The sequence below is a fragment of the Aethina tumida genome, chromosome 1 (assembly GCF_024364675.1).
Source record: "Aethina tumida isolate Nest 87 chromosome 1, icAetTumi1.1, whole genome shotgun sequence".
Lineage (NCBI taxonomy): Eukaryota > Metazoa > Arthropoda > Insecta > Coleoptera > Nitidulidae > Aethina > Aethina tumida.
The window spans coordinates 15,156,672-15,180,859 of NC_065435.1; the positions used below are offsets into that span (position 1 = coordinate 15,156,672).

General features: G+C 31.1%; 4 protein-coding genes across 5 annotated transcripts; 1 reads left to right on the forward strand and 3 right to left on the reverse strand.

The window, feature by feature from the left end:
* Positions 1-668: 668 nt before the first annotated feature.
* On the reverse strand, positions 669-4,722 carry LOC109596402 (transcription initiation factor IIA subunit 1). 2 transcript variants are annotated; one of them, XM_020012054.2, is made up of 4 exons: positions 4,529-4,722; positions 3,998-4,166; positions 1,257-1,893; positions 669-1,194 (listed from the first exon to the last, which is right to left on the reverse strand). In XM_020012054.2, exons 1-4 carry the CDS (start codon positions 4,556-4,558, stop codon positions 1,191-1,193), a joined length of 840 nt encoding a protein of 279 aa, XP_019867613.1. In that variant the 5' UTR covers positions 4,559-4,722; the 3' UTR covers positions 669-1,190. The 2 variants fall into 2 exon arrangements, with proteins under 2 accessions (XP_019867613.1, XP_019867540.1); XM_020011981.2 differs by having other exon boundaries at positions 671-1,194; positions 1,247-1,893; positions 4,529-4,719.
* A 2,813-nt stretch (positions 4,723-7,535) lies between these two features.
* On the reverse strand, positions 7,536-8,490 carry LOC109598891 (uncharacterized). Its single transcript, XM_020014829.2, has 2 exons — positions 8,308-8,490; positions 7,536-7,892 (listed from the first exon to the last, which is right to left on the reverse strand). Exons 1-2 carry the CDS (start codon positions 8,315-8,317, stop codon positions 7,645-7,647), a joined length of 258 nt encoding a protein of 85 aa, XP_019870388.1. The 5' UTR covers positions 8,318-8,490; the 3' UTR covers positions 7,536-7,644.
* Positions 8,491-9,035: 545 nt separating this feature from the next.
* LOC109603048 (protein unc-79 homolog) lies at positions 9,036-21,592 on the forward strand. The gene is given in 31 exon segments (XM_020019533.2): positions 9,036-9,564; positions 11,270-11,389; positions 11,550-11,711; positions 11,765-11,935; positions 11,993-12,262; positions 12,334-12,563; positions 12,618-12,832; positions 12,893-13,324; positions 13,376-13,676; positions 13,735-13,927; positions 13,930-14,318; positions 14,380-14,526; positions 14,711-14,828; positions 14,888-15,212; positions 15,270-15,609; positions 15,663-15,864; positions 15,917-16,108; positions 16,157-16,240; positions 16,554-17,053; positions 17,112-17,253; positions 17,304-18,122; positions 18,258-18,560; positions 18,625-18,949; positions 19,002-19,617; positions 19,670-19,786; positions 19,845-20,006; positions 20,070-20,242; positions 20,295-20,538; positions 20,887-21,027; positions 21,082-21,204; positions 21,261-21,592. Coding segments are annotated over 31 exon segments (7,854 nt in total). The 5' UTR covers positions 9,036-9,461; the 3' UTR covers positions 21,456-21,592.
* Positions 21,499-24,026, reverse strand: LOC109596830 (conserved oligomeric Golgi complex subunit 2). The gene is made up of 7 exons (XM_020012461.2): positions 23,899-24,026; positions 23,622-23,849; positions 23,010-23,563; positions 22,469-22,955; positions 21,964-22,409; positions 21,725-21,905; positions 21,499-21,671 (listed from the first exon to the last, which is right to left on the reverse strand). Exons 1-7 carry the CDS (start codon positions 23,941-23,943, stop codon positions 21,603-21,605), a joined length of 2,010 nt encoding a protein of 669 aa, XP_019868020.2. The 5' UTR covers positions 23,944-24,026; the 3' UTR covers positions 21,499-21,602.
* Positions 24,027-24,188: the final 162 nt, after the last annotated feature.

The following is a 24,188-nucleotide window of genomic DNA, read 5'->3' on the forward strand; positions in this document are numbered from 1 at the left end:
AATTTATTATTCACAGCATTTATAAATATTGTAATGAGATGAAAAATTGAATTTTTAGTGCAAAGATAAATGACGTGTAATTGCAGTTGCATAACGTCACACGCATTACCATTTTGCTATTTTCATATGGAAAATTTCATTGCATTGTTAACTTACGTTCATACGACCTACAACATCTTGCGTAATAAGCTATGAAAATCAATTTAGTGTAATTTATGTGTTTTTTATTTCTTACTTCCAATTAGACCTCATTCTCTCGTTCCTTGAAACTGCGTAAAATTATTTTTTCATTGTGCATTATTTTATGTGTCATAAATCAACAAATAACACTGAATTTATTACTGCATATTCCATAAAAATGCACCATTTATCATTAAATTAGTAACACCTCATTATTTGTTTTAGCATTACTCATTCTTTGTGTGTTTGTGGTGAGAATTTCGCACGAGGTTGGCACCTAAATAAAGGTTTTCTATGATAAACATATTGATTATATAGTGTTTTAATTAGCATTTTTCAAAAGTCATTTAGTATTATAATTATTTTTATCATTTGTCACAATACATGCATGAATATTACTTTTTAAGGTAATGCAATCCTTTGACCTCCATTACTTTCTGTTGTTTATGAAATTAGGGTAATTCCAAATAAAACACGTTGTTAAAATCTCTATACTCGAGAGATTTATTTAAAATATGAATAAAAACAAGTGTAAACATAAAACAATTTATATTAATATAATATATAATATTTAATAACAACCCAAAGGCTTCAAATTTAACATGTAATTTTAAAACATATATTTACTCATAACATCTTTGGAATTTATTACTATATCACAATCAACAAAATAGTTAGCCTTATAGAACTTTATATATAATGCCCTAATATAAGTAAGTAAAACAATATCTACCCTAAATAAAATATTGCCATCCTAATCGTAACTTACAAGATATTACATTACCTTAATTAATTAAAATCTTGTAATCATTGATATACGTATATCAAGTAACTGGTTGGCCAATAGCTTAACAAACTTTAAATTTTGTAAATAGGGTGATATTAATCAGGTAATTATGCAGTCTTCTACCATTCAGCATCGCCATTAGCTTTTTGAAACACGTAATCCTCACCGTTAAGGTTCATGATGCCATCTTTCAAGTGGAACTTCCATCTATTTCTACTCCTTGTTATCTAAAAACAATAAAAATGGTATTAATCCAACTGAACGTGTTTTGAACGTTACCTTATCATACTGGCATACAATAACGTTCTCAGTCTCAAAAACTGCCTCAGCTTCATCAGCATCCGATACGTCATCTTCAGAGTTTAACGGATCCTCCTCCTGTCTATTTGCCCCCTCATCCGAATCAGGGTCGTCCACTCGGGCTTCCTCCACCTCTATGTCGTCGTCCGACGAATCGTCCAGTCCATCGAACTGATTGATCATTTTGGTCGCCGGATCGAACTGGGGGTAATCCCCCGGATGTCTGGAATGTACGAAGGCGGGATTGACGAGGTGGGGCGGCATCACCGGCATCGCCATCGCCATCATCTGCTGATGCTTGGCGAACGCCTGATTGACCACGTCCTGGAGGAAATTACACGCGTTTATGACCGGCAAGCCCATCGTGGTGCTGATCACGGACGACGTGAGGATGTCTTTCAGGTGGTTGCCGCGTAGGAACATTTCCGGCACTTCTATGGCTAGACTTCGCGGCCCGTCGTCCGTGCCGGGCATCGGAGGAATGGTTAGCTGTATCGGTACTCGTCGGTACTCCGTTGGTAGCATCGCCATGTGGTTGTTGGGTGCCACCTGACCGACGACCTGTCGCAACATTTGTTGGCCCTTCTGCACTGCCAGCTCGTCTTGTTTCATTTTGTTTTGATTTTCTGGAATTGTTGTATTGTTATTCAACTTTGTGGCTGAGTGTTTAGAAATTGTGTCGGTTATATTAAACCTTGAGCCCTATTAAATGTTTCTGCAATCGCTGTTAACTATAATTGGTCTCTGACAACTGTAACAGTTCTAGTGTTGCGGAATATAATTTTGTAGTCAAAAGAGAAAAGTTTATATGGCGGAAGCCTACTATTTAATTTTTTTAAAACTTATGTGGTGATATTTTGTGGTATCTATATCCTGTTGAAAATTGGTGACAGGTGCACACTCAATAATTAACTGATAGTAATTCAATTTTGTTTTTAAAAAATAAAAATCCGTATTATTTTCAAATTACTTTAATTGAAGTAGGGTATTTTTAAATCTGATAAGTACTACTTTATGTATAATAATAATAATTGTTAAACAACGATTTATTCAGAAGAATGAATGTAAATAATATTCAACATTTCATTTAACAATATCAAATGTAATGTTATGTATGATGAGTAATATGATATTATTATAAACTAATAATTGATTATATGTCAATTGTTCTATTGTTAAATGAAATATAATGAATTACAGCTTAATATATGTAACTTTATTTTTTCAATTGAAGCACATAGACCCAACAATGTAAATGATAACTTTTTATTGTAATAATTTCTTTATTTAAATTACTTCTTTGAAGACCACTAATAAATATATTGATCTAAAATAAGAGCTTTAATTTAAATATTTAAAAAATATAAATTTAAAAATAAAAAGTTATTAAAAATTTGACTAAAATACCATTTAAATTTGTTAAAGAAAAATAAATTTAAATGTAAACTTATGTTTTAAGCTGTATTTGCTTTTGTCATTTGAGTTGACAAAAAAACACCGACTAATAGTAATAGTAAATAATTTTCATATTTTTGATTACTTTGAGTATTTTAAAGTTTTGTTGTAAATTACTTTTTAGAATCATTAAAATTATTCACAATTTTCCAATTTTTACCCTTTTACCATATAAGGTATTTCTAAAATAGATGGTCAATATTTGATACCAGGTAGAATTTAAATTTCTATTTCTTTTCCTATATTTAACCGTAGGAATGGTCCAATCCTGTTTAAATTTGATGTGTATTATCCTAAAGTAGATATCTACAATTTAATATAACAAGTTTTTTTCTTAATGATAGCTGAGAGGTTCTCCTCTTTTCTCGCCCTATTTTCTACACCACTGAAAATTAAGCTTTTTATATACTTTGCACAATTTAAAAAAAAACTCTCATCTTGATTAATTTTGATTACCACAGGCATTTTTGAGATATTTCAGTTTTAATGTGAAAATGTAAAAATGTCCATACAATATATTAAAATTAAGTAGAAATGATAAAGTTAAATTAATAAAAAGACATAGTTAATGTTTTTTTCATTATTTAATTATCAAAATTATTCAAAAGACCTTGAATTTGTATTGTATAAAAATCATTTTAAATTTCCCCAAACATTGACACTGAAATATCTGAAAAACAATCAAAATCGATGAAGAGTACCTAAAAAAAGTTATTTAGATTTTCTCTATTATGTTTCACCTGGTCCCAAATTTTGAGTAAGTATTTTAAAAACTCTTTGAATATTTATGTAAAATTGTGGTTTCAATTATAACACAATGGATGTATTAAAAAAATGCATAAATTAATTATAAATTTGGTTGAAGTATTAAAATTTTAATTTTTCAGTACTTCTATTTTTGAAACTTTATATTTTATTAAGAGTATTCCTCTTTGTTAATTACATTGTCAAAAAACCTCGACTGAATAATAATAATAATAATAATAGGATTTATATATATGAATAATTATTATATTTTCAACAGTTTTAAGTGTTTTAAATACACGTGTGCTCATCAAAATAACAGTAAAAGCATAAAGATAAACAAATTAAACATAATTTTCTAGACGTAAATATATCCAACAATTAAATAGTTAAAAGAAAATCATTTAGTAATATACCAATTTTCGGGACTAACAAATTTAATACCTTGGTAATAAATATTGAGTAAATTAAAAAAAAAAAATAATAATAAAAATATTATTGATTATTATTAATTTTCAATAATCGACTTACGTATTGCTTTTTCCATTTCTTTGGTATCCTCAACAGCTTTGCTGGTTTTGAGTTTAGTTTCCCAAAGTTGTTTCAACTCCTGTAAAACGTGCTCATCGACACCGTCTTCCAGAAAGTGATCTCGAATATTTGATATAACATCATCAATAACATCTTGATAGGTTTTTTGCTAAAAAAATAAAAATTCAACATAAAATTTTCATGTTGATTCTGAATAAACGGAAATATATGCAAATCACCAATGAAATTTACATTAATGCATTGTTTCGAAATGTGGCCCGTTTTTTTCCACTTAGTTGGGTACTATTTATTAAAAAAACTTTAATGAGAGTGAGGACAGTTTTTATTATTCACAATTATTATGTATTATGGAAAGGTTCAAAGGAATTGAAGCCCAAGGTCGCATTAAACTATATCATTTTCCAAAATAATAGTTCGTAAACCGGTGGTAAACAAAACTCTTATTTACAAACTTAGATAGTTAGTCATTTAATCTAAGCACGCTAGAGACAATTAAATAAAACCACTCACCACTGACGATTTACAGAGAGAACTGGCCATGACGATTCGAATTCAAAATTATTTACCAACAAACTATTGTCCACAAACGCAAGGTTCAGAACCTTGTTTTTTACACTTTCTCTGTCTAGCTTTCCATTTGTTCCAAGTGCCGTACGACCAGTACACCAAAAGCACATCAACTGCACTAAACAGAAATCGCAAACTCATACATAACGTGTGACGTAGTTGAGGTACACCTGTATACGTGAGAATCGAAATCCACTTCCTCCCTACCACTGGCGGTACCATTGGTACTGTCTTCGTTCTTCATTCATTGGTCGTGTTGGTGGTCTCTTTTCATGCACGTAATGTGCGTTCGAACTTTTTTGGCAGTCTTCGATGCATTAACTAGGTTCAAAAATTATTTTGCCATCAAAATAATATTGAAGCTTATGATAAAAATACAGAAAATTTAAAGACTTTATATTGAACAAATTTTAAAATGCCAGACAGGAGTGATTTGGCTCAACATTCGATGTTATCACCTGTTTAATGATGAGTGTTCTTTTTTGTGTTATTATAGTTGTTTAATATTATTTCCGTTTTTAAACTACGGAATTTTATAGCAGTTTGATAATTTATTTGTTAAAAATAAAAAATGTAATACTAAAGATAAAAAACATTTTCATATTGTTAATCATTTTTTAATTTCAATACTGGATAATGGTTTGTTTTCTTTGTTTTAACTTTGAAAAATGTGTAATAAAAAAATTATCACAAGAAAAACAAGTCTTATTAAACTTTGAATTATTTAAAACTCTTATAATTTATCACCACTAAGTCATAAACTGTCAAAATGTAATTTATTAATTAAAATAAAATAGAAATAAGTCTGTTTTATACATAAAATACAATTTCTGTGACATGAAATTAAAGAACAGTTTATTATGTTTTGTTTTATCAAATTATTTTGTAATTATTACTAATTGTAATATCAAATTTTTAATTAGTCTAATCTCCATACACTTTATCTAATTATCAATTGAGTTCTTCAATGCTTAGTTAATTAAATAATAATTTAATTTCGTCGTAATTCAATGTTTTTTTATTTTGATTTCATTACATTTTGCAGATGTTTTAATAAATTTTAACAGAAATAGATATAAAATTTATTTTTAATGTTATTATTCTGTCATATTAAACTTGGAATTATTTAAAACTCTTATAATTTATCACCGCTAAGTCATAAACTGTCAAAATGTAATTCATTAATTAAAATGAAATAGAAATAAGTCTGTTTTATACATAAAATACAATTTCTGTGACATGAAATTAAAGAACAGTTTATTATGTTTTGTTTTATCAAATTATTTTGTAATTATTACTAATGGTAACATCAAATTTTTAATTAGTCTAATCTCCATCTAATTTAACTAATTACTAAGTGAGTTCTTTAAAGCTTTATTAATTAATTATAATTTAATTTCGTCGTAATTCAATGTTTTTTTATTTTGGTTTCATTACATTTCGCAGATGTTTTAATAAATTTTAACAGAGATAGATATAAAATTTATTTTTAATGTTATTATTCTGTCATATTAAACTTGGAATTATTTAAAACTCTTATAATTTATCACCGCTAAGTCATAAACTGTCAAAATGTAATTCATTAATTAAAATAAAATAGAAATAAGTCTGTTTTATATATAAAATACAATTTCTGTGACATGAAATTAAAGAAAAGTTTATTATTTTTTGTTTTATCAAATTATTTTGTAATTATTACTAATGGTAACATCAAATTTTTAATTAGTCTAATCTCCATCTAATTTAACTAATTACTAAGTGAGTTCTTTAAAGCTTTATTAATTAATTATAATTTAATTTCGTCGTAATTCAATGTTTTTTTATTTTGGTTTCATTACATTTCGCAGATGTTTTAATAAATTTTAACAGAGATAGATATAAAATTTATTTTTAATGTTATTATTCTGTCATATTAAACTTGGAATTATTTAAAACTCTTACAATTTATCACCACTAAGTTATAAACTGTCAAAATGTAATTCATTAATTAAAATAAAATAGAAATAAGTATGTTTTATTTATAAAATATAATTTCTGTGACATGAAATTAAAGAACAGTTTATTATGTTTTGTTTTATCAAATTATTTTGTAATTATTACTAATGGTAACATCAAATTTTTAATTAGTCTAATCTCCATCCAATTTATCTAATTACCAAGTGAGTTCTTTAAAAGCTTTGTTAATTAAATAATAATTTAATTTTGTCGTAATTCAATGTTTTTTTATATTTTGGTTTCATTACATTTTACAGATGTTTTAATAAATTTTCATATAGATAGATATAAAATTTATTTTTAATGTGATTATTCTGATTATAGTATAAAATACAGGGCGATTTCTATACAAAATATAAAAAATCTCATTACTAGAATATTTAATTTACTTTTAATAAGAATATTTTAAAATTATTTTTTAAATAAAGTTGATTCATAAAAAGTTATTAAAGAATTATTTAAATCATTGATATGAACTATATATAGTACAGAAACAAAAGGAAAATAAGTATTGATATCGCCACATTTTTCAGCAATTAATCATTATTTGGTTTTAAATGATGCCTATGCATTTATGACTTCACAACCAATTGAAATTCATAGGTTTAAATTTCAACAATATTATTATTGGTAACATATATGATAAGTAATATATGGTGAAACGAATGAAATGAAAATTAGTCATCGTAGATATAACAACTGCTTCCAGGAAACCAACTTACTTTAAGAATGAAATAAATATCTTTTCATTGCATAAGATTATAAGTATTCTTGCAAATAACTTGTATATTATACATTTACATAATGTCACTTATTTAAGATGTAAATGAAATATTACATTACACTAAATGAATTTAATTTATCTATTAGATAAGTTTGATGTTTCCTTCAATCTCTTTTCTGTAACAAACAATTTATTATCATCTATTTTCACAATAAAACAATTTGTACATTAAAAATTTTATTTACAAAACGACACGAACGAAAAACATAGAAAATTATTACATTTCTTTAATTGTCATATTTCCAAAAGTCAAACAGTCTTTAGAATTTATTGAAATAAATTACAATTCATCATGTTTAGTAGTAAACTTTTTAATGATAGCATTATATAGATTGTAGAATGCATAAACGCTGACTGCCATAATAACAACCAGTGCACTTCCAAATACGAATCCCAACAGACTACCATCTACGATACCGGAATTCCGGTTGTTCCTGCGGTACTCATCTTCCATCATGTTCCTTTCAGCCATCATCCTCTTCATTTGGTCCAACCTCTGACGAAGTTCGTCAACGTTTTCGTCTGAACCTAAAAAAATATATTTTACATCTAAATAAATATTTATTTACATATTCGAAATATTGATTTTAATTTAAGTGTATTGATTGTCCAGTTGTCAAAAGTGTCCAAGCATTTAAATGTATACACTTTTTATCATAACTCTTAACACAGTTATAATTTGCCCCAATAGGATTTCCTTTACTAAGGTTTCTTTTAACATTTTAATGGCTCATATAATAATTCAAGTTGAGCACTACACCTTTTAAAAAAGAGTGATAATTGTATATTAAATTGAATCCAAGATTTGATCAAGTAGGTGGAAGCCAATAATAGATACAATAAAATAGGAAGACGAAGGTGTATTCATTTAAAAATGGAATAAATTGTATATAAACAAAGAAGTGACTTAAATTTGAAAACATAAATTAAAAAACAAACTCACCTTTAGCCATTATTTTGGAGAACGCAGAGACCACAACGAAAACAAGTTAAACAACGTGAAGAGCGATCATTATTGATTCGAAGGAGGAGATAGACAGATGGCAGAGATGAAAGGGAGGCAGGAACGAGTGAGAGGGAGTGCGAGAGTTAAGTGATGGTATCGCCGCGTAGCTGTGCAGCTGTATAGGTCGACGGCATGCAACGCACGAAGGGAAACTGGAAACTGGGGAGACTGGAATGGATCGAAAAGATTGAAATCCCCAGACCCACCCTGGATGTACAGCGTGCGCATCCACACAGCCCTTTAGTAGAGATTTTCAGTGTCAGATAATTTGTGTATTTTTCTCGATAATTTGTGAAAACACGTTGCTTTCGCGGATTTAGTGAGATTCAGTAAATTATTTATATTTATAGTACCGAAAAAGTGAACAAAATTTTTCGGTTATTTTTTAATAAATTTTGGTGTAAGTTGAGATAAGACGAAATGGAGTTGTTGTACTTTGTTTTGCACTAATCGTTGTCAAAATTTGTGTTACACCTTTTCTTCTCTTCTGTTGCGAGTTATCCGATATCTTTAATTGATGTGAGACAATTATTTAATACATTAACAGTTATTATTATTGTTACTATTATTTTCTTTCAATCTCCATACTGTTCCAGTAGATCGAATTCAACCTGTTTTCTTTTTGTATTGGTTATATTTTTTTCGAAGACTAGTAGATTGATAATATTATGTTGATGTCAAACATTGGCTAACCGGATGTTATGTTTTGTATGTAGATAATAGTGCAGTCAAAGTTTTTTCGGATGGTGATAATCTTATTTGGCGCAACGACTATAGACATGAGATGAAGATTATTGATTTATTTCAAAAGCATAGAGCAAACCCGTGCTAATTTAAGTGATTTTAGTATAAAACGGACTCTAATGTATGCAACAGGTCAGATACAATATAGGTCACAAGTAATATCCAATGATGAATGTAAGTGCAAGTAGATAACATTGATACGCATACTTTTTCGGACATAAGACGATCACAGACAAGATGCTGGATTTTAGCCACGTCTCCATGTTCCTATGTTACTGTAGAATCTTTCAGTTCCCCCTTATTTTCTACACTTATTGATCTGTAATGGAATAACGAAGCTGTTCCCCATGTTGAAGATTCCCGCACGTTTTAAACAATGTGATCTCAGTGTATCCCTTGCCTTTGATTATTGTGACTGCATTGTCAACATGGGTACTCGGGCTGCTGCATGTAAGAAACTTTATATTTTCTCTCACATCAATACTAAATCTAAACACACCAATATCTCGACTCCAAATTTCTCTTTCTTCATCTCACATTCATCACGTTACTCTTTTTGTCGCATATCACAGATTAATCAGTCTCTGTTGTTCTTTATTTCCCAATACATGCATGTGTGTTTGTATGCTGGATCAGTGCACTCTGTTATACAGCAGTAACATCTCCAATAATGGTTTACCACCATGCATATCTTATAAAACCTTATTCACATGACAGAACCTCAAATATTTATATTTCAACAATTAATTAAATAATTACAAAACAATTAAACGTATAATGAATGTGAACACAATCTGCATCTATTTGCTCCCGAATGACAATTCGTTGAATTAATTATTGGTAATTTTAATTTCAAGGATGGAATTTTGCATTTAATTGTCAAGCTTTATCGGGAAAAATTTATTATTGGAAGAAAAATCTTTGATGTGCGATAATGATTGATGATGTGAGTTTAAACTTATTTATGCATCGCATATAATATTAAATAAATGTGTTAATGTTGTATATAATACAATAACATACTATATAAGTATATAATGTAAAAATTAATATATTATATACGATGTGTAATAAACTTACTGTCTCAGTAGATAAGTTTTTTCTTTAGATACTTAAGTCACTGCATAATTTCCAGTTAATCATCTACTTGTAGATTTAATTATTAGTTTTGCCGCAATTAAAAATGTAGATGATACTCTGGGTAATTAATTTTTAAGACAAATGCATAATGTAAATAAAAAAATTGTTACCCTCTTCATATAAATGTCCTATCAAATATTATCTTATATTTTATATCAAAATTTTGAGTTACAGGCTCTTTCTAATACCAAATTATGTCTAAAAGATTTAATTAAAATCAATATATAAACTTAAAATTTTAATAAATAAAATTATAATTCTCGTTACAATTACAAGTAATTTATCATATTAATTTTAATAATGTACTTTTGATAGGACAGCCTGAGAATTTAGAGTAACTCAATTAATATATGATGTAAATTATTAAAAATGTAGTTTTAATAACTTTACAATGATTTAATGTTGATGAGAGATACCTTAATTTTATGTATTTTCACACACTTGTTAATTGACATGTAAATGTTAACTGTACATATAAATGTCTCAATATACACCAATATGATGTTTGTTTTGGATTACTTAAATATATATAAAATATGATTGTAAGAATTTGTAGCACTAGTAAATTTAAGGTAAGTCTATATGTTTAGCATGACCCATTTTTCCATAATGCTGCATATTTAAACTTTGTTTATAAAAACATATGCCAAATAGCAAAACAATTGTTATCAACTAAATATTGTGTTGCTGTTTAGACAACGTAATAGTATTACATTAAAATTACGTCCCAACATACCAACAAAATTAACTTAATAATTAAACAAACAGAGGAGCTAAATGTTGAGCCTCATAAATGATTATTTAATTAATGTTAATGTCTTGATTACATTTAGCTACTTTGTAACTTAAAAATGAACAATTTAAAAAATAATCCTTGTTAATTAGTGGGCATGGTGAATATTGTCATAAATCCTTTTGAAGAGTTGTGGCAGTGCTACAAATTGTGTACTACTAGAACACAACAATCATATTGGCGAATGTACCATAATTGACATAATTAACTGTTTTAATATAGTTACAGCCAAAATTCGCAGCTTATATGACTTCCAATTACGGCTTATGCAAGGGGTACAACCCCCACCATCTGGAGTTGACATAGCAAACACATTAAAATATTTTACATCAACATTGCTCAGTAAGTAGAACTTCAATTAGAGAGATGCAGTTAATTGAGGAATTGTCGTTTTCAAATTTCGTGGAAAATAATTGAATAAATATTTTTTAACGACAATTTGAAAAGTTATCGATTAAAACCAAAAGAAATATTTATGTATTGTTGAATTGGATTTTTTCAGCTGTCCTAAAAGATGTACCCAATTCTCCATTTGATCTAATAAAAAATCCAGAAATGGATGCAGTCCGCATGGGTCTTTTTCCTTCCTTGGATTACAAAGCTCTTTACAATGCACTGGTCCCTTTAATAGAAGTCGCTCCTTTGATTCAAATTGGTCTTCACCGTGAGTAGTAAAACCACAAGGGAAAGTATCAAACTAATAGACATGTGTTTCAGATTTCGGCCAACACATTTTACAAGTTTTAGGTTGTATCCTTCCATTTTTAGAACATGATTTCATAGATAATTTACCATACCTAACGGCATCTTCCATAGCAGTTCTTCCAAGTAATTTACATCAAGAAATTGTAAACACCCTTTGTTTCTACATACTACCTTTTACAATAAGTAAGTAGAATCAAGTTAAATTGAACTACTATATTATATATGTTATGGTGATTTCAGCCCGAAAAACTGATAACGAATCAGACATATCGCAATCTGTGTCTGCTGTAATCATGATGGTATTTCAATATTCAACAAATCCAGCTCATCATTGCCAATTGTTAGAATGTCTCATGACGTTTAAGCAGAACATTTTAAAAGATATATTGAGCGTAATAGCGTACGGTACTTCAACAGCAAGGTCTTCAGCTGCCAAACTTCTTTTCTACTACTGGCCCACTTTTAATGCTAATTTATTCGACCGCAAAAACCTTATCTGCAAGTTTGCTGGTGAGTTTTCTTACTTTACGCATGTATGTCGTTAAAGAAGTCAGATATTAGTTGAATTTTGTTTTAAGGAGATCCTGCTCCCTTCGTGTGTCAACGAGATTCTTGTCCAAACTCAGGAAATGCCGAAGCTGCCAAAGTTTGTTATGACCATTGCATTTCGATAACTTTTGCCAGTGACTCCCCGCCCCCACTTTACCTTTGCATCGAGTGTGCAAACGAAATTCACCGGGAACATCCAAACCAAATGTTTTTTGATATTTTACACCCCATGCAACAGGTCTCAATGGTGTGCGAGAACAAGGTAACCAACCAACGAGTTGAGAGTATTTTTAACAACATTTAGTAATTGTTACAGAACTGCAGATCCACCGACAAGTCGGCAATATCAATATGTTTTTCAACGGAATGTGCAAGTTATAACGGAAACCATCCAATAAGATATTGTGAGCAGTGCCATAACAACAGACATAATAACAGGAGAGGAGGTGACCACATAGTCCACAAAAGTATTCCACCAACGTGGAGCATGGATGCAGAAATGCAAACTTACATGGTGGAGGCCATTGTCAGGTACTTTTAAATATATTATTATAAAGTGATTCAATACTGATTTTAATTAACTGTACATAGCTTGTTGAAAGAGGCCAAAGAGCCGTCAGTAGAAACAAAAGAGAATACTGAAGGGAAGAGCCCACTTCCTTCTCTAGATAACATAACAGTCGAAGAGAGACAACTGTTGGGCAGATACGGTGTGTGGTTGTTGGTGGGAAGGTGTACACCAGCTGAAAATACACCTGTTGAGGTTTTAGGAAGGCTTATAGCAATGCTTTTTCATTGGTTTCATATGACAGCTTACTCATATGATGGTAAACCAAATTATTTTCAAAATCTCTGCTCATATTATCTTGCGTTTTGTACAGGACAAGAAGAAAGTACCTTAGAGAAACTAAAGACTGAAAACGTATGTGCTTGGCTGAGGGAAATCAGCAAAAGCCACTATAACCTTTTTATTTCTTGTCTGCTACCACATCCACCAGAGTATGCACGAATTGGGGGGCACTGGTAAATAATGAACCGCAGGTGTCAATTGTGACTCTTATTGATGCATTTTAGGGATACCCTATCCTCTAGAACCTCTCATTTAAAAGATGGTCTCAATAGATTATTTTGTCTAGTACCTTATGAAGTTATAACCCAGGAAATCTGGGATTACATTATGCCTCATTGGATGGAAGCAATAGTTAATGATGTTCCCGAAAAAGAACTACCCGAGTTACGTATCATACTCAGTAAAATTCTGGACACCGAAATGAGTCCACTCGGTTTCGATGCGAAAAAAATGTATCAATTTGTGGCCTTCCGATTTCAAAAAACAAGTGCCAAAATGCAAGAACAAGCGTTGCACTGGCTGTTGGTAAGATATAACTTTGAAAACGATAAAAATGTTTTTTAATTGTATGGTGTTGTTTTAGATTTTAACTCTTTTGGAAATTGTTATACCGCTTCATCTTTTATTTAATATATTCGGCGAAGGAATATCGTATATGAAAAATGGCGGAGATGAAATGAATGTCGTGGATGATGAGAAGTCTTTTAAATATCAAGAATCGAACATTTTCGAGGGACCAAAGGACACTATTTGTAAGTATCGTACTTCTACTAAACATAGAAAACTAACAAATTAATTGCAGCTCATCTTGCTGAAGATGCAGATTCAGCCAAGACATCCTTTTCGGACGAAGACAATCGATTATCACAACATACTGATTTGGGGTCAGACTCCGAGCACAATTTGTCCGGTTGCATATTAATGTTAGATATTTTATTAAAACAAATGGAACTGCAAGATATAGATAAACATACGGGTTTAAATTCTTCACTCTGCAAAGATGTGTGCTGTTTATTAAAGTGTATGATAACATCGGCTTGGATAGGAAACCATTCATGTCACTCAAAATCCGAATGTACTTATTGCGAATCAAGTATAATGTGGCATCAATTGGCACTTCAACTGGTTAAGTACCTGTCACCGATTTATCCGGCTCATCCACCAGATGTAAGTACTACAAAGTAGTAAACATTCAGAACCCCTAATAATATTTTATGTTGTATTTCAGCCACCAATCGAAGACAGCTGGGAAGAATTGAGTAGAAAGAGTCCTCCAGAGAGCGACAAAAAGGAATCTAAGTCGGATGTAGTCCTGAGCATACCCGAAGTACACTCAGTTGGAGGCGTTTTAGTACATATGCCTCATGTGTGTTCTGTACGAGCAGTAGATTTTCTCAAACCAAAACTATCTTTGGTTTGAGACAATGAATTTTCCCGAGAGCTTTTTAAATGTTTCTTATGCACCCTTTCTCTTTCTCAATGTTATTCGATGTATTTGCTTGATGGAGAGATGTTTAGAAAGCTCTTAACTTTAATATACTCATTGCGACCATTTTCAGATCATGACTGCCACTGTGGAAACGGTTTCTGAACAGCTAGATCTGGCTGCTATTATCCCTGCGGAAAAGGTGGTATCCGCAGTAGCCAGGGCGATAACACTGTCGGAGTCTGACGTCGGTAAGACTTATTATGTATTGTAAAGATTATCCATCACTAATTTCAAAATTACGTTGAAGCTACTGCGACGGCGACGACTTTAGCAAAACCACAAGTTATAGGTGAAAATGATGAGCCAGTTGAAACGGATTCAGGAGATGATTTAGATCATTTTTGGCAAACGTCAGTTGGGAAATTTAAGTTTTCTGTCGACGATTTGCCAACGCCTCTTCAATATATACACCAATTACTCCAAGAGCTTTCGAGGATAAATAAACCAGATATTTTGTACTACATGTTGCAGTGCCTCAATATTTTAATTTTACACGGTGACGCGTTCACGAAAGCGTCTAAAGAACATCGAGGATTTTTTATTTGGTGTCAAGAAAATTTAATTATCAAAAAGTATGTATAGAGTCAGTAAGTAAGTCTCAGTAGCATTAACTGTTATATTTTTCTTAGTTTATGGGAATTGTGCAATTCAGAACATTCTCATATATGTCAGGAAGCTGTACCAATTTTACTCCACTGTATTACTTTGCCAGCTGGTTCGGACGTGTTTTGGCGAGTAATACAAGAGGACTTTCATAGTACAGAATGGTGTGTTCGATTCACTGCCGTTGAAAGAGTTACCGTAATTGCTAGATTTATGGACTCTAGTCCATTAAGAAATGTTCCACCATTACAGGCTGCTTTAGCCAATGCCTTCTGCTATCTGATATCTTCGATGGATGATAGCAATGTATACGTCGCACAAAGAGCAACCTTATACTTAGGGACTATCCATGATTTTGCAATAAAAGTAAGATGATATTTATTGCTGCATTTATAATATCTTATAATCTTCAATTGTAGGCCTTGATTATGTGTTTAGAAACTCAATTTGATACTGTTATCGTTGATCGTCCAATGGTGTTGCAGTCTCTCTACCAGTTACACAATTCATTAAGTGATAGAAAGATTCTCTCGTGGGACTTCTTTCTTAATAGGTTTGATACATTGTTTATTGAAGCACAAATTAGTTTAGAACGCTCTGGTGATATTTCTTACTTAAGAGGTAAGTTTCATCATGTAAACTTTTTCAGTGTAACAAACTAGAATTATTGTAGATTTAAGAAATTCAGAAGTAAATAGTGAACATTTAATCCGTAAAATTCAGAGAGCAAATGAAGCTTTGTCTCAATCAGATGGGAGCGCCGCCAGTTCTGTAAAAACTTTAAGTGCTAGTTTTGGCACGAAGTGGCCTTACAAAAGGACTATGTCCGCACCAGCGTCCATTGTGCCTAGGCATGAGAGCAAAGGTAAATAAAATATGTTTTAGCAACTATTGGTTGTCATTATGAATTTAGTTTTTACAGAGACGAAAGAAAAAGTATACAGCAGACAATATTCAGCTCCAATATTAAAAAGGAAAAGCTCACGTTTTGGACTGGGTCAGTTTTTAGGCACTAGTAACAGCATTCCAGGTAGAATCTAGATGTAGTGTCTTGCTGTAGTGAGTGCATGAATGTACGTAAGTTTATGATTTACTACTGTCAAATGCTTCAAATCTTTCTATACTTAAAAATACGCATGTTTGCCACTTCAAATTAGGAAATGGCCAAATATATTACACACACTCTTTTTTAATCTCTCTCTCTCTCTCTCTCTCTACTAACATTTTGTATTTTTAGTAATCGTTTATATACTTTGGCCTATCCTAATTTGTGCATTAAAATACTTACTGTTCTTGAACTAAATTTTCAGATGGCCAAACCCATTCGTTGAATACCGTTGATGATCAGAATATTACGACGTTCTTACAACGAATCATCGATCTTGAAGAAACTGACAAAGAAACAATGCATTTGTTAGTATTTCTTCTAATGCAGTTTCTATCCAGATCAGACCAAGCGTATCCCTCTGAAGACAAGAATCTTTCAAAAATCCAAAATATTCTCTTACGACATCTGTATTTGCTTTTGGGATATAATCAAAGTGATAGAGGGTTGTACTTGCCTCCACAAAGGTTAAGATCATCTCCTGCCTTTAGTGTATTTTTGTCAAATCTTCCACAGTTAATGGATCAAAATCATTTAATGGGTAGACAAGTTTTGCCCACTTGTTTAATAATTCTTCAGTACGCTCCCTCCCCTTACTATATGCAAAGCACTGTAGAGTTCCCGCAGCCGACTTACAGTCTTTGGGCCTTAGAACCACATTTTAGGAAAAACTGGTTAATGTCATTAGTTGTTTTATTATACAAGGTATGCTGTATTTATCAGCATTCGAAATTTATTACAATAATGTTTGTTTTTATTTCAGTATCAGTATAATACTCAACCATATTCAATGCATTTAGTATCTCTAATAAGAATAGTGTTGAATACCCTAGATTCTCAATATCATCATTGTAGAAGAATACCAGCAACTATTATTATGGGAGCGCCCCCATCTAGATCAAGAGGTAAGTATTGAGCAAAATTTGTATAAGGATATTTAAAAATGCTTTTTCAGATGTTAGTCAGCCATCATTAGGTACAGAAGTAGATCATCCAGAAAGGACAACTCCTCCATTGTCCCCTATGTATTATTCAGACGGACAATCCATACAAGTTTCAGTTAGTTCAAGAGGTGGCAAAGCCCAAGTACTTTATGCGAAACCCTCATCAACTACAAGTATGGAAACACATTGGGAAGAGGCAATATTAGCATGTAGACCTGAGAAAAAATGGGACAAACCAAAACAAATAAAACCTGATGGTAGCATCGATAATGATGATACAGAATCTGAATTGATAGCTATTCCTGAGAGTGATCTATCCGATAGTACCTTACATGGTAGTGTTCAAGACTCCTTCGAAGAAGGTAGTGAATCATGTTGCAATAAAGATAAAGCTTTAGTCAAAACTCAGGATTTAGAAACATCTTCTATAAAATCTCCAAGAGAATCTTATGTTAGTTGTATTGTTGTTAATAAGCAAAGGCCTACTTGGATAATAGGAAGTGAAGATGAATCACTTAGATCATGTGATAACAAAAAATCACCAGAATATTGCTCAAAAAATTCTACCTCATCTGTCAATTTAAATCGTGTCTACAATTATAATCATATAGCAAACGACGCACAAAAGAATACTGCTCCTATTAATAACGACACAAGTTTAGTTGGAAAGGTGACACCCATGGGCAAACATAAAAAAGTGATCGAGCCTAGTATAACCCCAGTATGTACTCCGGTTTCTGATTGCGATGATTGTTATAAAAATAATCAAACCTTATTACCTACCCCTTCACTTGAAAGATTATTACCCATAGGAGCTACAAGGATACCAGGTTAGTCTAGCCTTAGAATATTTGCAAGACTTTCGTTTTACAAATTTTGCCTTCACCATCTTTTGGTTGTTTATATGGTGTTTTAGTTTAAATATTATTTGTATTCATAATCTGTACTATAAACAACATTTATAGATTCTCCTAAAGAAGTATTTTCACCCACATTAGAAGCACAATTAGAAATACCTAGTCAAGAACGGTTACTACCTATAGGAACCCATTCAAAGGATGTATCTCAGTTAATAGAAAAAGTTAGACATGTCTTAGGAATGAATCCTCCAACAACAAAACAAGACAATAAGAAAATAGATAAACCAAAATATGAGCATCAATGCCACAGCCCTAGAAGACTCATAAAACAAGTAGCTTTAGAGAGTCCCCCAAATAATCTGGATATGGACGATAATTTCTTTAGAACTATCAAGCCAGAAAATCAAAGTAAATAAACTAAAACTGTATAAATATGAGTATTGTGCAAATTTAACTGTTGTGTACGTTTTAGGAGATGCCATAGCGAACCACAGACAACGTATGAGAAAAGTAGGACCATTTACCATGGGCTCATATTCTTCCCATGATCCCAGGAGACCAGGAGCGTGGTTTAGTCCACAACTATCTCCAAAATTAAGCAATTTAGATATTAAACAAAGTTCATTTAGAATAGGAGATGAGTGTGTAAATGACAGATGTTCAGAATGTGGAACAGTTAAAGAAGAATACAGTGACGAAGAAATTGGTCTCTGTATTGTAACCTTGGGCACATTTATCCATAGGGAACCAGCTTTAGCTGCTCCACTTTTGCCAGATATATTAAGCATTGTTTCAAAGTAAGTCAACGACCACAAGATATGAATATGACATTTAAATTTCAATTTTTAGAGTTGCCACGAATGCTATGTATCCTTGGCAAAGCGAAAGCAATATTCATCTTCCAGGTGGTGCCGTCAGTGTGGCTCATCAATTTTTAAGATGCGTGTTGCATCAATTGGCGCCCAACGGTGCCTTTACACAAATGTTTCAAACTAACGCAAGTGAACCAATTAGGATACAGTTCTTCAAAAGTGTTATACAGGCTTTAATTGACTTCAATGAATTAAGCCCAGTTGCACCTTTGCAGTTGTTATTAGAGACTTTAAATACAAATAGATCACTACCTCTAGAATTGTTGCCCACTATTTTGCAAAATATGGCCTGTTACTTAAATTGTTTGCCCATAGAAGCTACATTAGGAGCTAATGCACCTCTGTGGAGCACGGTGTTACAACAGTTGGAAACTTTATATAGGAAAGTACTATTTTTGGTACATGCCAAAGAGGAGATTTTGCCTTCATTAATTAAAATAATGACCTCAATATTTAAAGTACCTTTGATTTCTCAATTTAAAGGTATTTTAGAACCATTTTCGAAGGTGTTAAGTTATGCTATACAGAAGCAAACATTAGAGTACAATAATTTGGTTGAAATTTGTTTCCTATGCAACAGAGCATTCACAAAGGTAATATTTAGTTTAATATTTAGTTATAATTGTAGTAAACTGAGTTTTTTAGGAAAGAGACAAGTCAATATTGAGCCGAATGATCGTGTTTGAGTTAGTTCAAGCATTAAAATTTAAGTCAACAATGCCTGACTCAAATTTATTAATGATAATTAACCTTATTCTACAAGTAAGTTGTAGATTTATATTTATTATATAAAATAAACTGATGCGTATTAAAATTTTAGGATGTGGGAGGATCAATACCATCAAATGTATCGATAAAAGATTGCCCTGCTTTTTCTTTGGAGTACAATCCTATAAATACGGGTATTTCAGAATGTATGAAAGTGAATTTAGGTGAGATTTTAGAATTTCTAACCGATTTTCATACGATTTCAAAAATGAAGGTAAGTTAATTACTTGATCTGCATATAAATATAGTATATAACATAAATAAATGTTATTTTTAGAGCTATTGCAGAGGAGTAAACGTTGGACTTAATGAAGATACTCTAGGTGGTATTATAAAGTGTAGCATAGCTCAATACTTAGCACTAGAGATAACCAAAGGAAATGGTAGAGACAACAGAGCTGTAACAAGATATTTTCCTTGGTTATACAATACAACGAATACACAACAAAGGTAATGATGAGACAGTGTAAGAAAAATTGTATTACATTTATTTATTTTTTAGTCCAAGAGAATTTCTAGAATGTATAGCGCATATTAGATTATTGTCTTGGCTATTATTAGGGTCTTTAACGCACACAGCACTCCAAAATACAACCCATGGTCAAAGTACAAGTTCTCCAATACCCCAAGAAGCCTCTTGCCAAATAGCAGACCATATATCAGTAATAATGGCAGGTTTCGCAGAGCAGTCAAAGGCGTCCGTCCTACATATGTCATCTTTATTTCACACATTTATATTATGCCAGGTAATAATAAATTACATCCCTCATTTTAATAGCTTAATAAAAATAATACGACACGATTATGCTTTTAGTTTTTTACAACCCCCAGTGCTTCAAATCCTTGTTTTATCAATTTACTTCGGAATAAGAATATTACATGTCAATTTTAAATCTTACATAGCTGCCCTTTTTATTTTTGTTTCTTGTAGTTGTCTTTGGTTGTCCCACCTATCATAGAACTATAATTTTCAAATGAAAAATATTTACTATAACAAAAAACAGTAATGGTAAATACAAATATTCTTTTTAGCAAATTAAATCAAATTATTTAAATCATTAATAGTCATTTAATTGAATCACAAATATTTTTAGTTATGGACAGTGTATTTAGAGCAAGGCCTAAACAGTCACATGCCTATATCAGAACCTTATAATGTGACTATGAACATACTGTTTGACTTTTGGGGAAAAGTGACACCTTGCATATTGAACTTGGTCCAACAGTCAAAAATGGTACGTATTTAAGGTGTTGAAATATGTACATCAAAAACTGTTTCATTATTTCAGCTGAGCGAAATAGTAAGTCTTCACTTTCTGAGTATGTTAGAGGCACTTCTAGAATGCCATTCAACATTTGTGGGAAAATTACTGCCTCTATGGACACCAGTTCTCTGTTCAAGTCACGTACAGGTAAGTGATATCAAATGGGTGCGGTACAGATTTAGGAACATGTTTTTGTGTTTAAGTTGCCTGGCCATTTACAAGTACGGCTTCAGAATTGTAGAAACTTCCCCCCAATATTGTACACAGAAGTTCTCCCTGAAAAGTCCAAATTCAACCTACCAAATCCTGTATTATTGAAGTGGTTACAAAGACTGCAATTCAAAATGGGACAAATTGAACTGCAATCGTCGACGGCTACGCAGTTTTATTCCTTGTAGTTAAACGGGAAATGTTTTATTGGTAAAAAACTTAAGCAAAAAATTGTTGAAACAGTACATAAGTTTATTTAATGAAATTAATAACAATTTATACATGAAGAATTATTGTTGTAATAAAGTTATAAATTTATAAATCGTTTGGTGGTTTTATTTGTTTATTTCTAGCCTCAGATTATCCACTGCCTCTTTTGCTTTTGGTCCTCCCATGTTATATAACTAAAAATTACAGTTTTAAAAATAAAACATAGTTATATAATTACAAAATTAACCTTATCAAAGAAGTATCCGACGTCCAGCTTAATTTGCAACCGAATTTTCATTTCATCAGACATAGTATCTAATTGTGAAGAGGTATCATCACTGGCGTTGACGTTCCTACTTTTCAGTCTTCTTAAGGACTCCTCAGTTTTACATACAGACATTAATACTTCTTGAACCAATAATAAATACCTAAATATAAGATTTTCAACACGAATTTATTTATTAGATCGTATTAAATAAAAATTACCGATTTGTGGCATCATATATGATATCATCTAATAGATTATCCAATTCAGCCTTAATAGTTTTTTCAAATTTTGAATGGAATCCTATAATGGGCTTGACAGCTTCAATTATGTATGTACTGGGATCTTTTGGAGCGACTCTGTTTGTCCTCCTGTATAATCTAGGAATTGAGCCAACATTTTGTAATTGTGCTAAACAATCATCTAATTTAAATTTAGTTAAATATCGCCCTAATTCACTTATCGTCTTATTTATAAAATCTCTGTTACTTTTAAAAACTTTTAATATTACGGGTTTTACATCCTGTGGAATTATTGCGTATACTGTTTTGTCTATTGAATTTAAATCACTGGTTTCTGGACCTATCATACCCTTAACAATATTTAGATCAATTAAAGATTTTATGACAAATATTTCTAGTTGTTCTTTGTTTTCAAATAGTTTGTCCTAGAAATGTTGAGTTCAGGATTAAAAATGACTATAAACAAGTGTAATTATTAACATACCTTTAACTTTGTATTAAACCACATTAAATATCTGGACAATAGTAGCATAGAAACCTTTAAAAATTGATCTGCCAAGTGATCCATAAATACATCAGCCTGGAAACATTGTTTTAGAGCAGCAACAAAACATTGTGTCAATTTCAAAGAACAATTAAGCTCATTTGGTGATGCATACATGTCATTGCTCAGATTTGCCAGCAAATCATTTTCAAATTTACCAGCAATTTGTTGAAACCTAATTTCAAAATAAACTGGCAAATTGAATCTCTTTATGTGATCTTGGAATGACTCATTTTCTCTGATTAAATTAATGTTACCACATTTAACTGCAATTTTCTTTAAAAGATTCCATGTGTGTGTAAACCTTTTCTGAAACAATTCTGGATTGCCTGGAGCAGTTATGTAAGGCAAACCCTCTCGGGATTGTTTATCAAATTCTGTCCAAAAGCTATGCAAAGCAAAATTGTAAGAGTCCAACTCAGGATTTCTAAAATGATAGAGTAAAATGATGAAAATGAAATCAAACAATCACTGTACATACCTTTGTAATATTTCAAATAATACACCCATGGTATTATCCATAAAATGTAAAGCCTCTTGATATATTACATTAATATCATGATCACACTGTACCAAGTGACTTTCTGTGAACAATGGTTGCAGTGCAGGTTTAACAATGTGGACTTGAAAGCTCTTTTGTGCTTCATTTTGTTTACCCAAATTATCATACATCCTCAAACATTTGGTTATGGTCTCAATGTCATTTTGTTTGAAAGATGATAGAAATTTATTATTAATCATGGTTATAAGCTGATTTTCAACCTTATTTAAAATAACTTCAGTTTCAGGATCAATTATTTCTAGTTCATCTAAGTAATTTCTTTGAAACGAGTACTTATTAACTATCCTTTCCAGTAAAATTAAATCTTCAAATGAATCTTTTTGTGATGAATTAATCATGTTTTCAATATAAAATGAAGAGGAAATAATTCCCAAGGTGAGTGTTATATGATGCTGTTTCGTGTTATTATTTTTCATGTTGTTCAAAGAGGTTCTATATGCCATTTGTGCATTTTTTATTAGTTCATAAAGGTTCTAAAATATTTAAAATAAATGTTCATAATAATAATAATATGTTGTGGCCATATCATACCCTTATTTCCTCTCTCAATTGGTGAATTGGAACTGACAGCTCTTCTATTCTTGAAGATAAATTTGTGAGATACTCAGCCAAATTTACTATGCCTTCAGTTTCAAGTTTTAAAATCTCAGACATTTGCATCTGTAAGTCGTTGCCATAGCTTTTCAGCTCTCTCCGTAGTGATTCTAAGTCAGACTTAACTGTGTATCGAGAAAGACAATGGTCTACACTAAAATTCTCCTAAAACACAACAAGTTAATTAATGGTACACAAACTTTATAATACGTACTTCTGAAAATGACTTTTTCCAAGAGTCATCGTCTTGCAAATCCATTTTGCAAATTTATTAGAAGGTTTAAAGCTTTTCTATTGACAAATTGTGACGTTTCATTGGAAAAAAATAGAGGTTATGTTTTGTGGCAACTGTCAATTACTACTTATCTTCGATTTCGCGGTGGATCTGTATTTAATTAATCATTATTTTGGTTAATATTTTGAAAATTGGTAATAGAAAAAACAATTAGTTTCATGTTTATAGGTAACTTCAGTCTCGTTAAATAATTATAAGCAACTACATAA

Bases quoted from the DNA above. Each gene is read 5' to 3' on its own strand.
- LOC109596402 (XM_020011981.2), bottom strand. From the start codon at position 4,558: ATGGCCAGTTCTCTCTGTAAATCGTCAGTG. The intron at 4,167-4,528 runs GTGAGTGGTTTT...TTATTTTTTTAG, and splicing joins CTCTCTGTAAATCGTCAGTG to CAAAAAACCTATCAAGATGT. The intron at 1,894-3,997 runs GTAAGTCGATTA...CAACAATTCCAG, and splicing joins AGAAATGGAAAAAGCAATAC to AAAATCAAAACAAAATGAAA.
- LOC109596830 (XM_020012461.2), bottom strand. From the start codon at position 23,943: ATGGATTTGCAAGACGATGACTCTTGGAAAAAGTCATTTTCAGAA. The intron at 22,956-23,009 runs GTATGTACAGTG...CTATCATTTTAG, and splicing joins TTATTTGAAATATTACAAAG to AAATCCTGAGTTGGACTCTT. The intron at 21,672-21,724 runs GTTAATTTTGTA...TGTAATTTTTAG, and splicing joins TCGGATACTTCTTTGATAAG to TTATATAACATGGGAGGACC.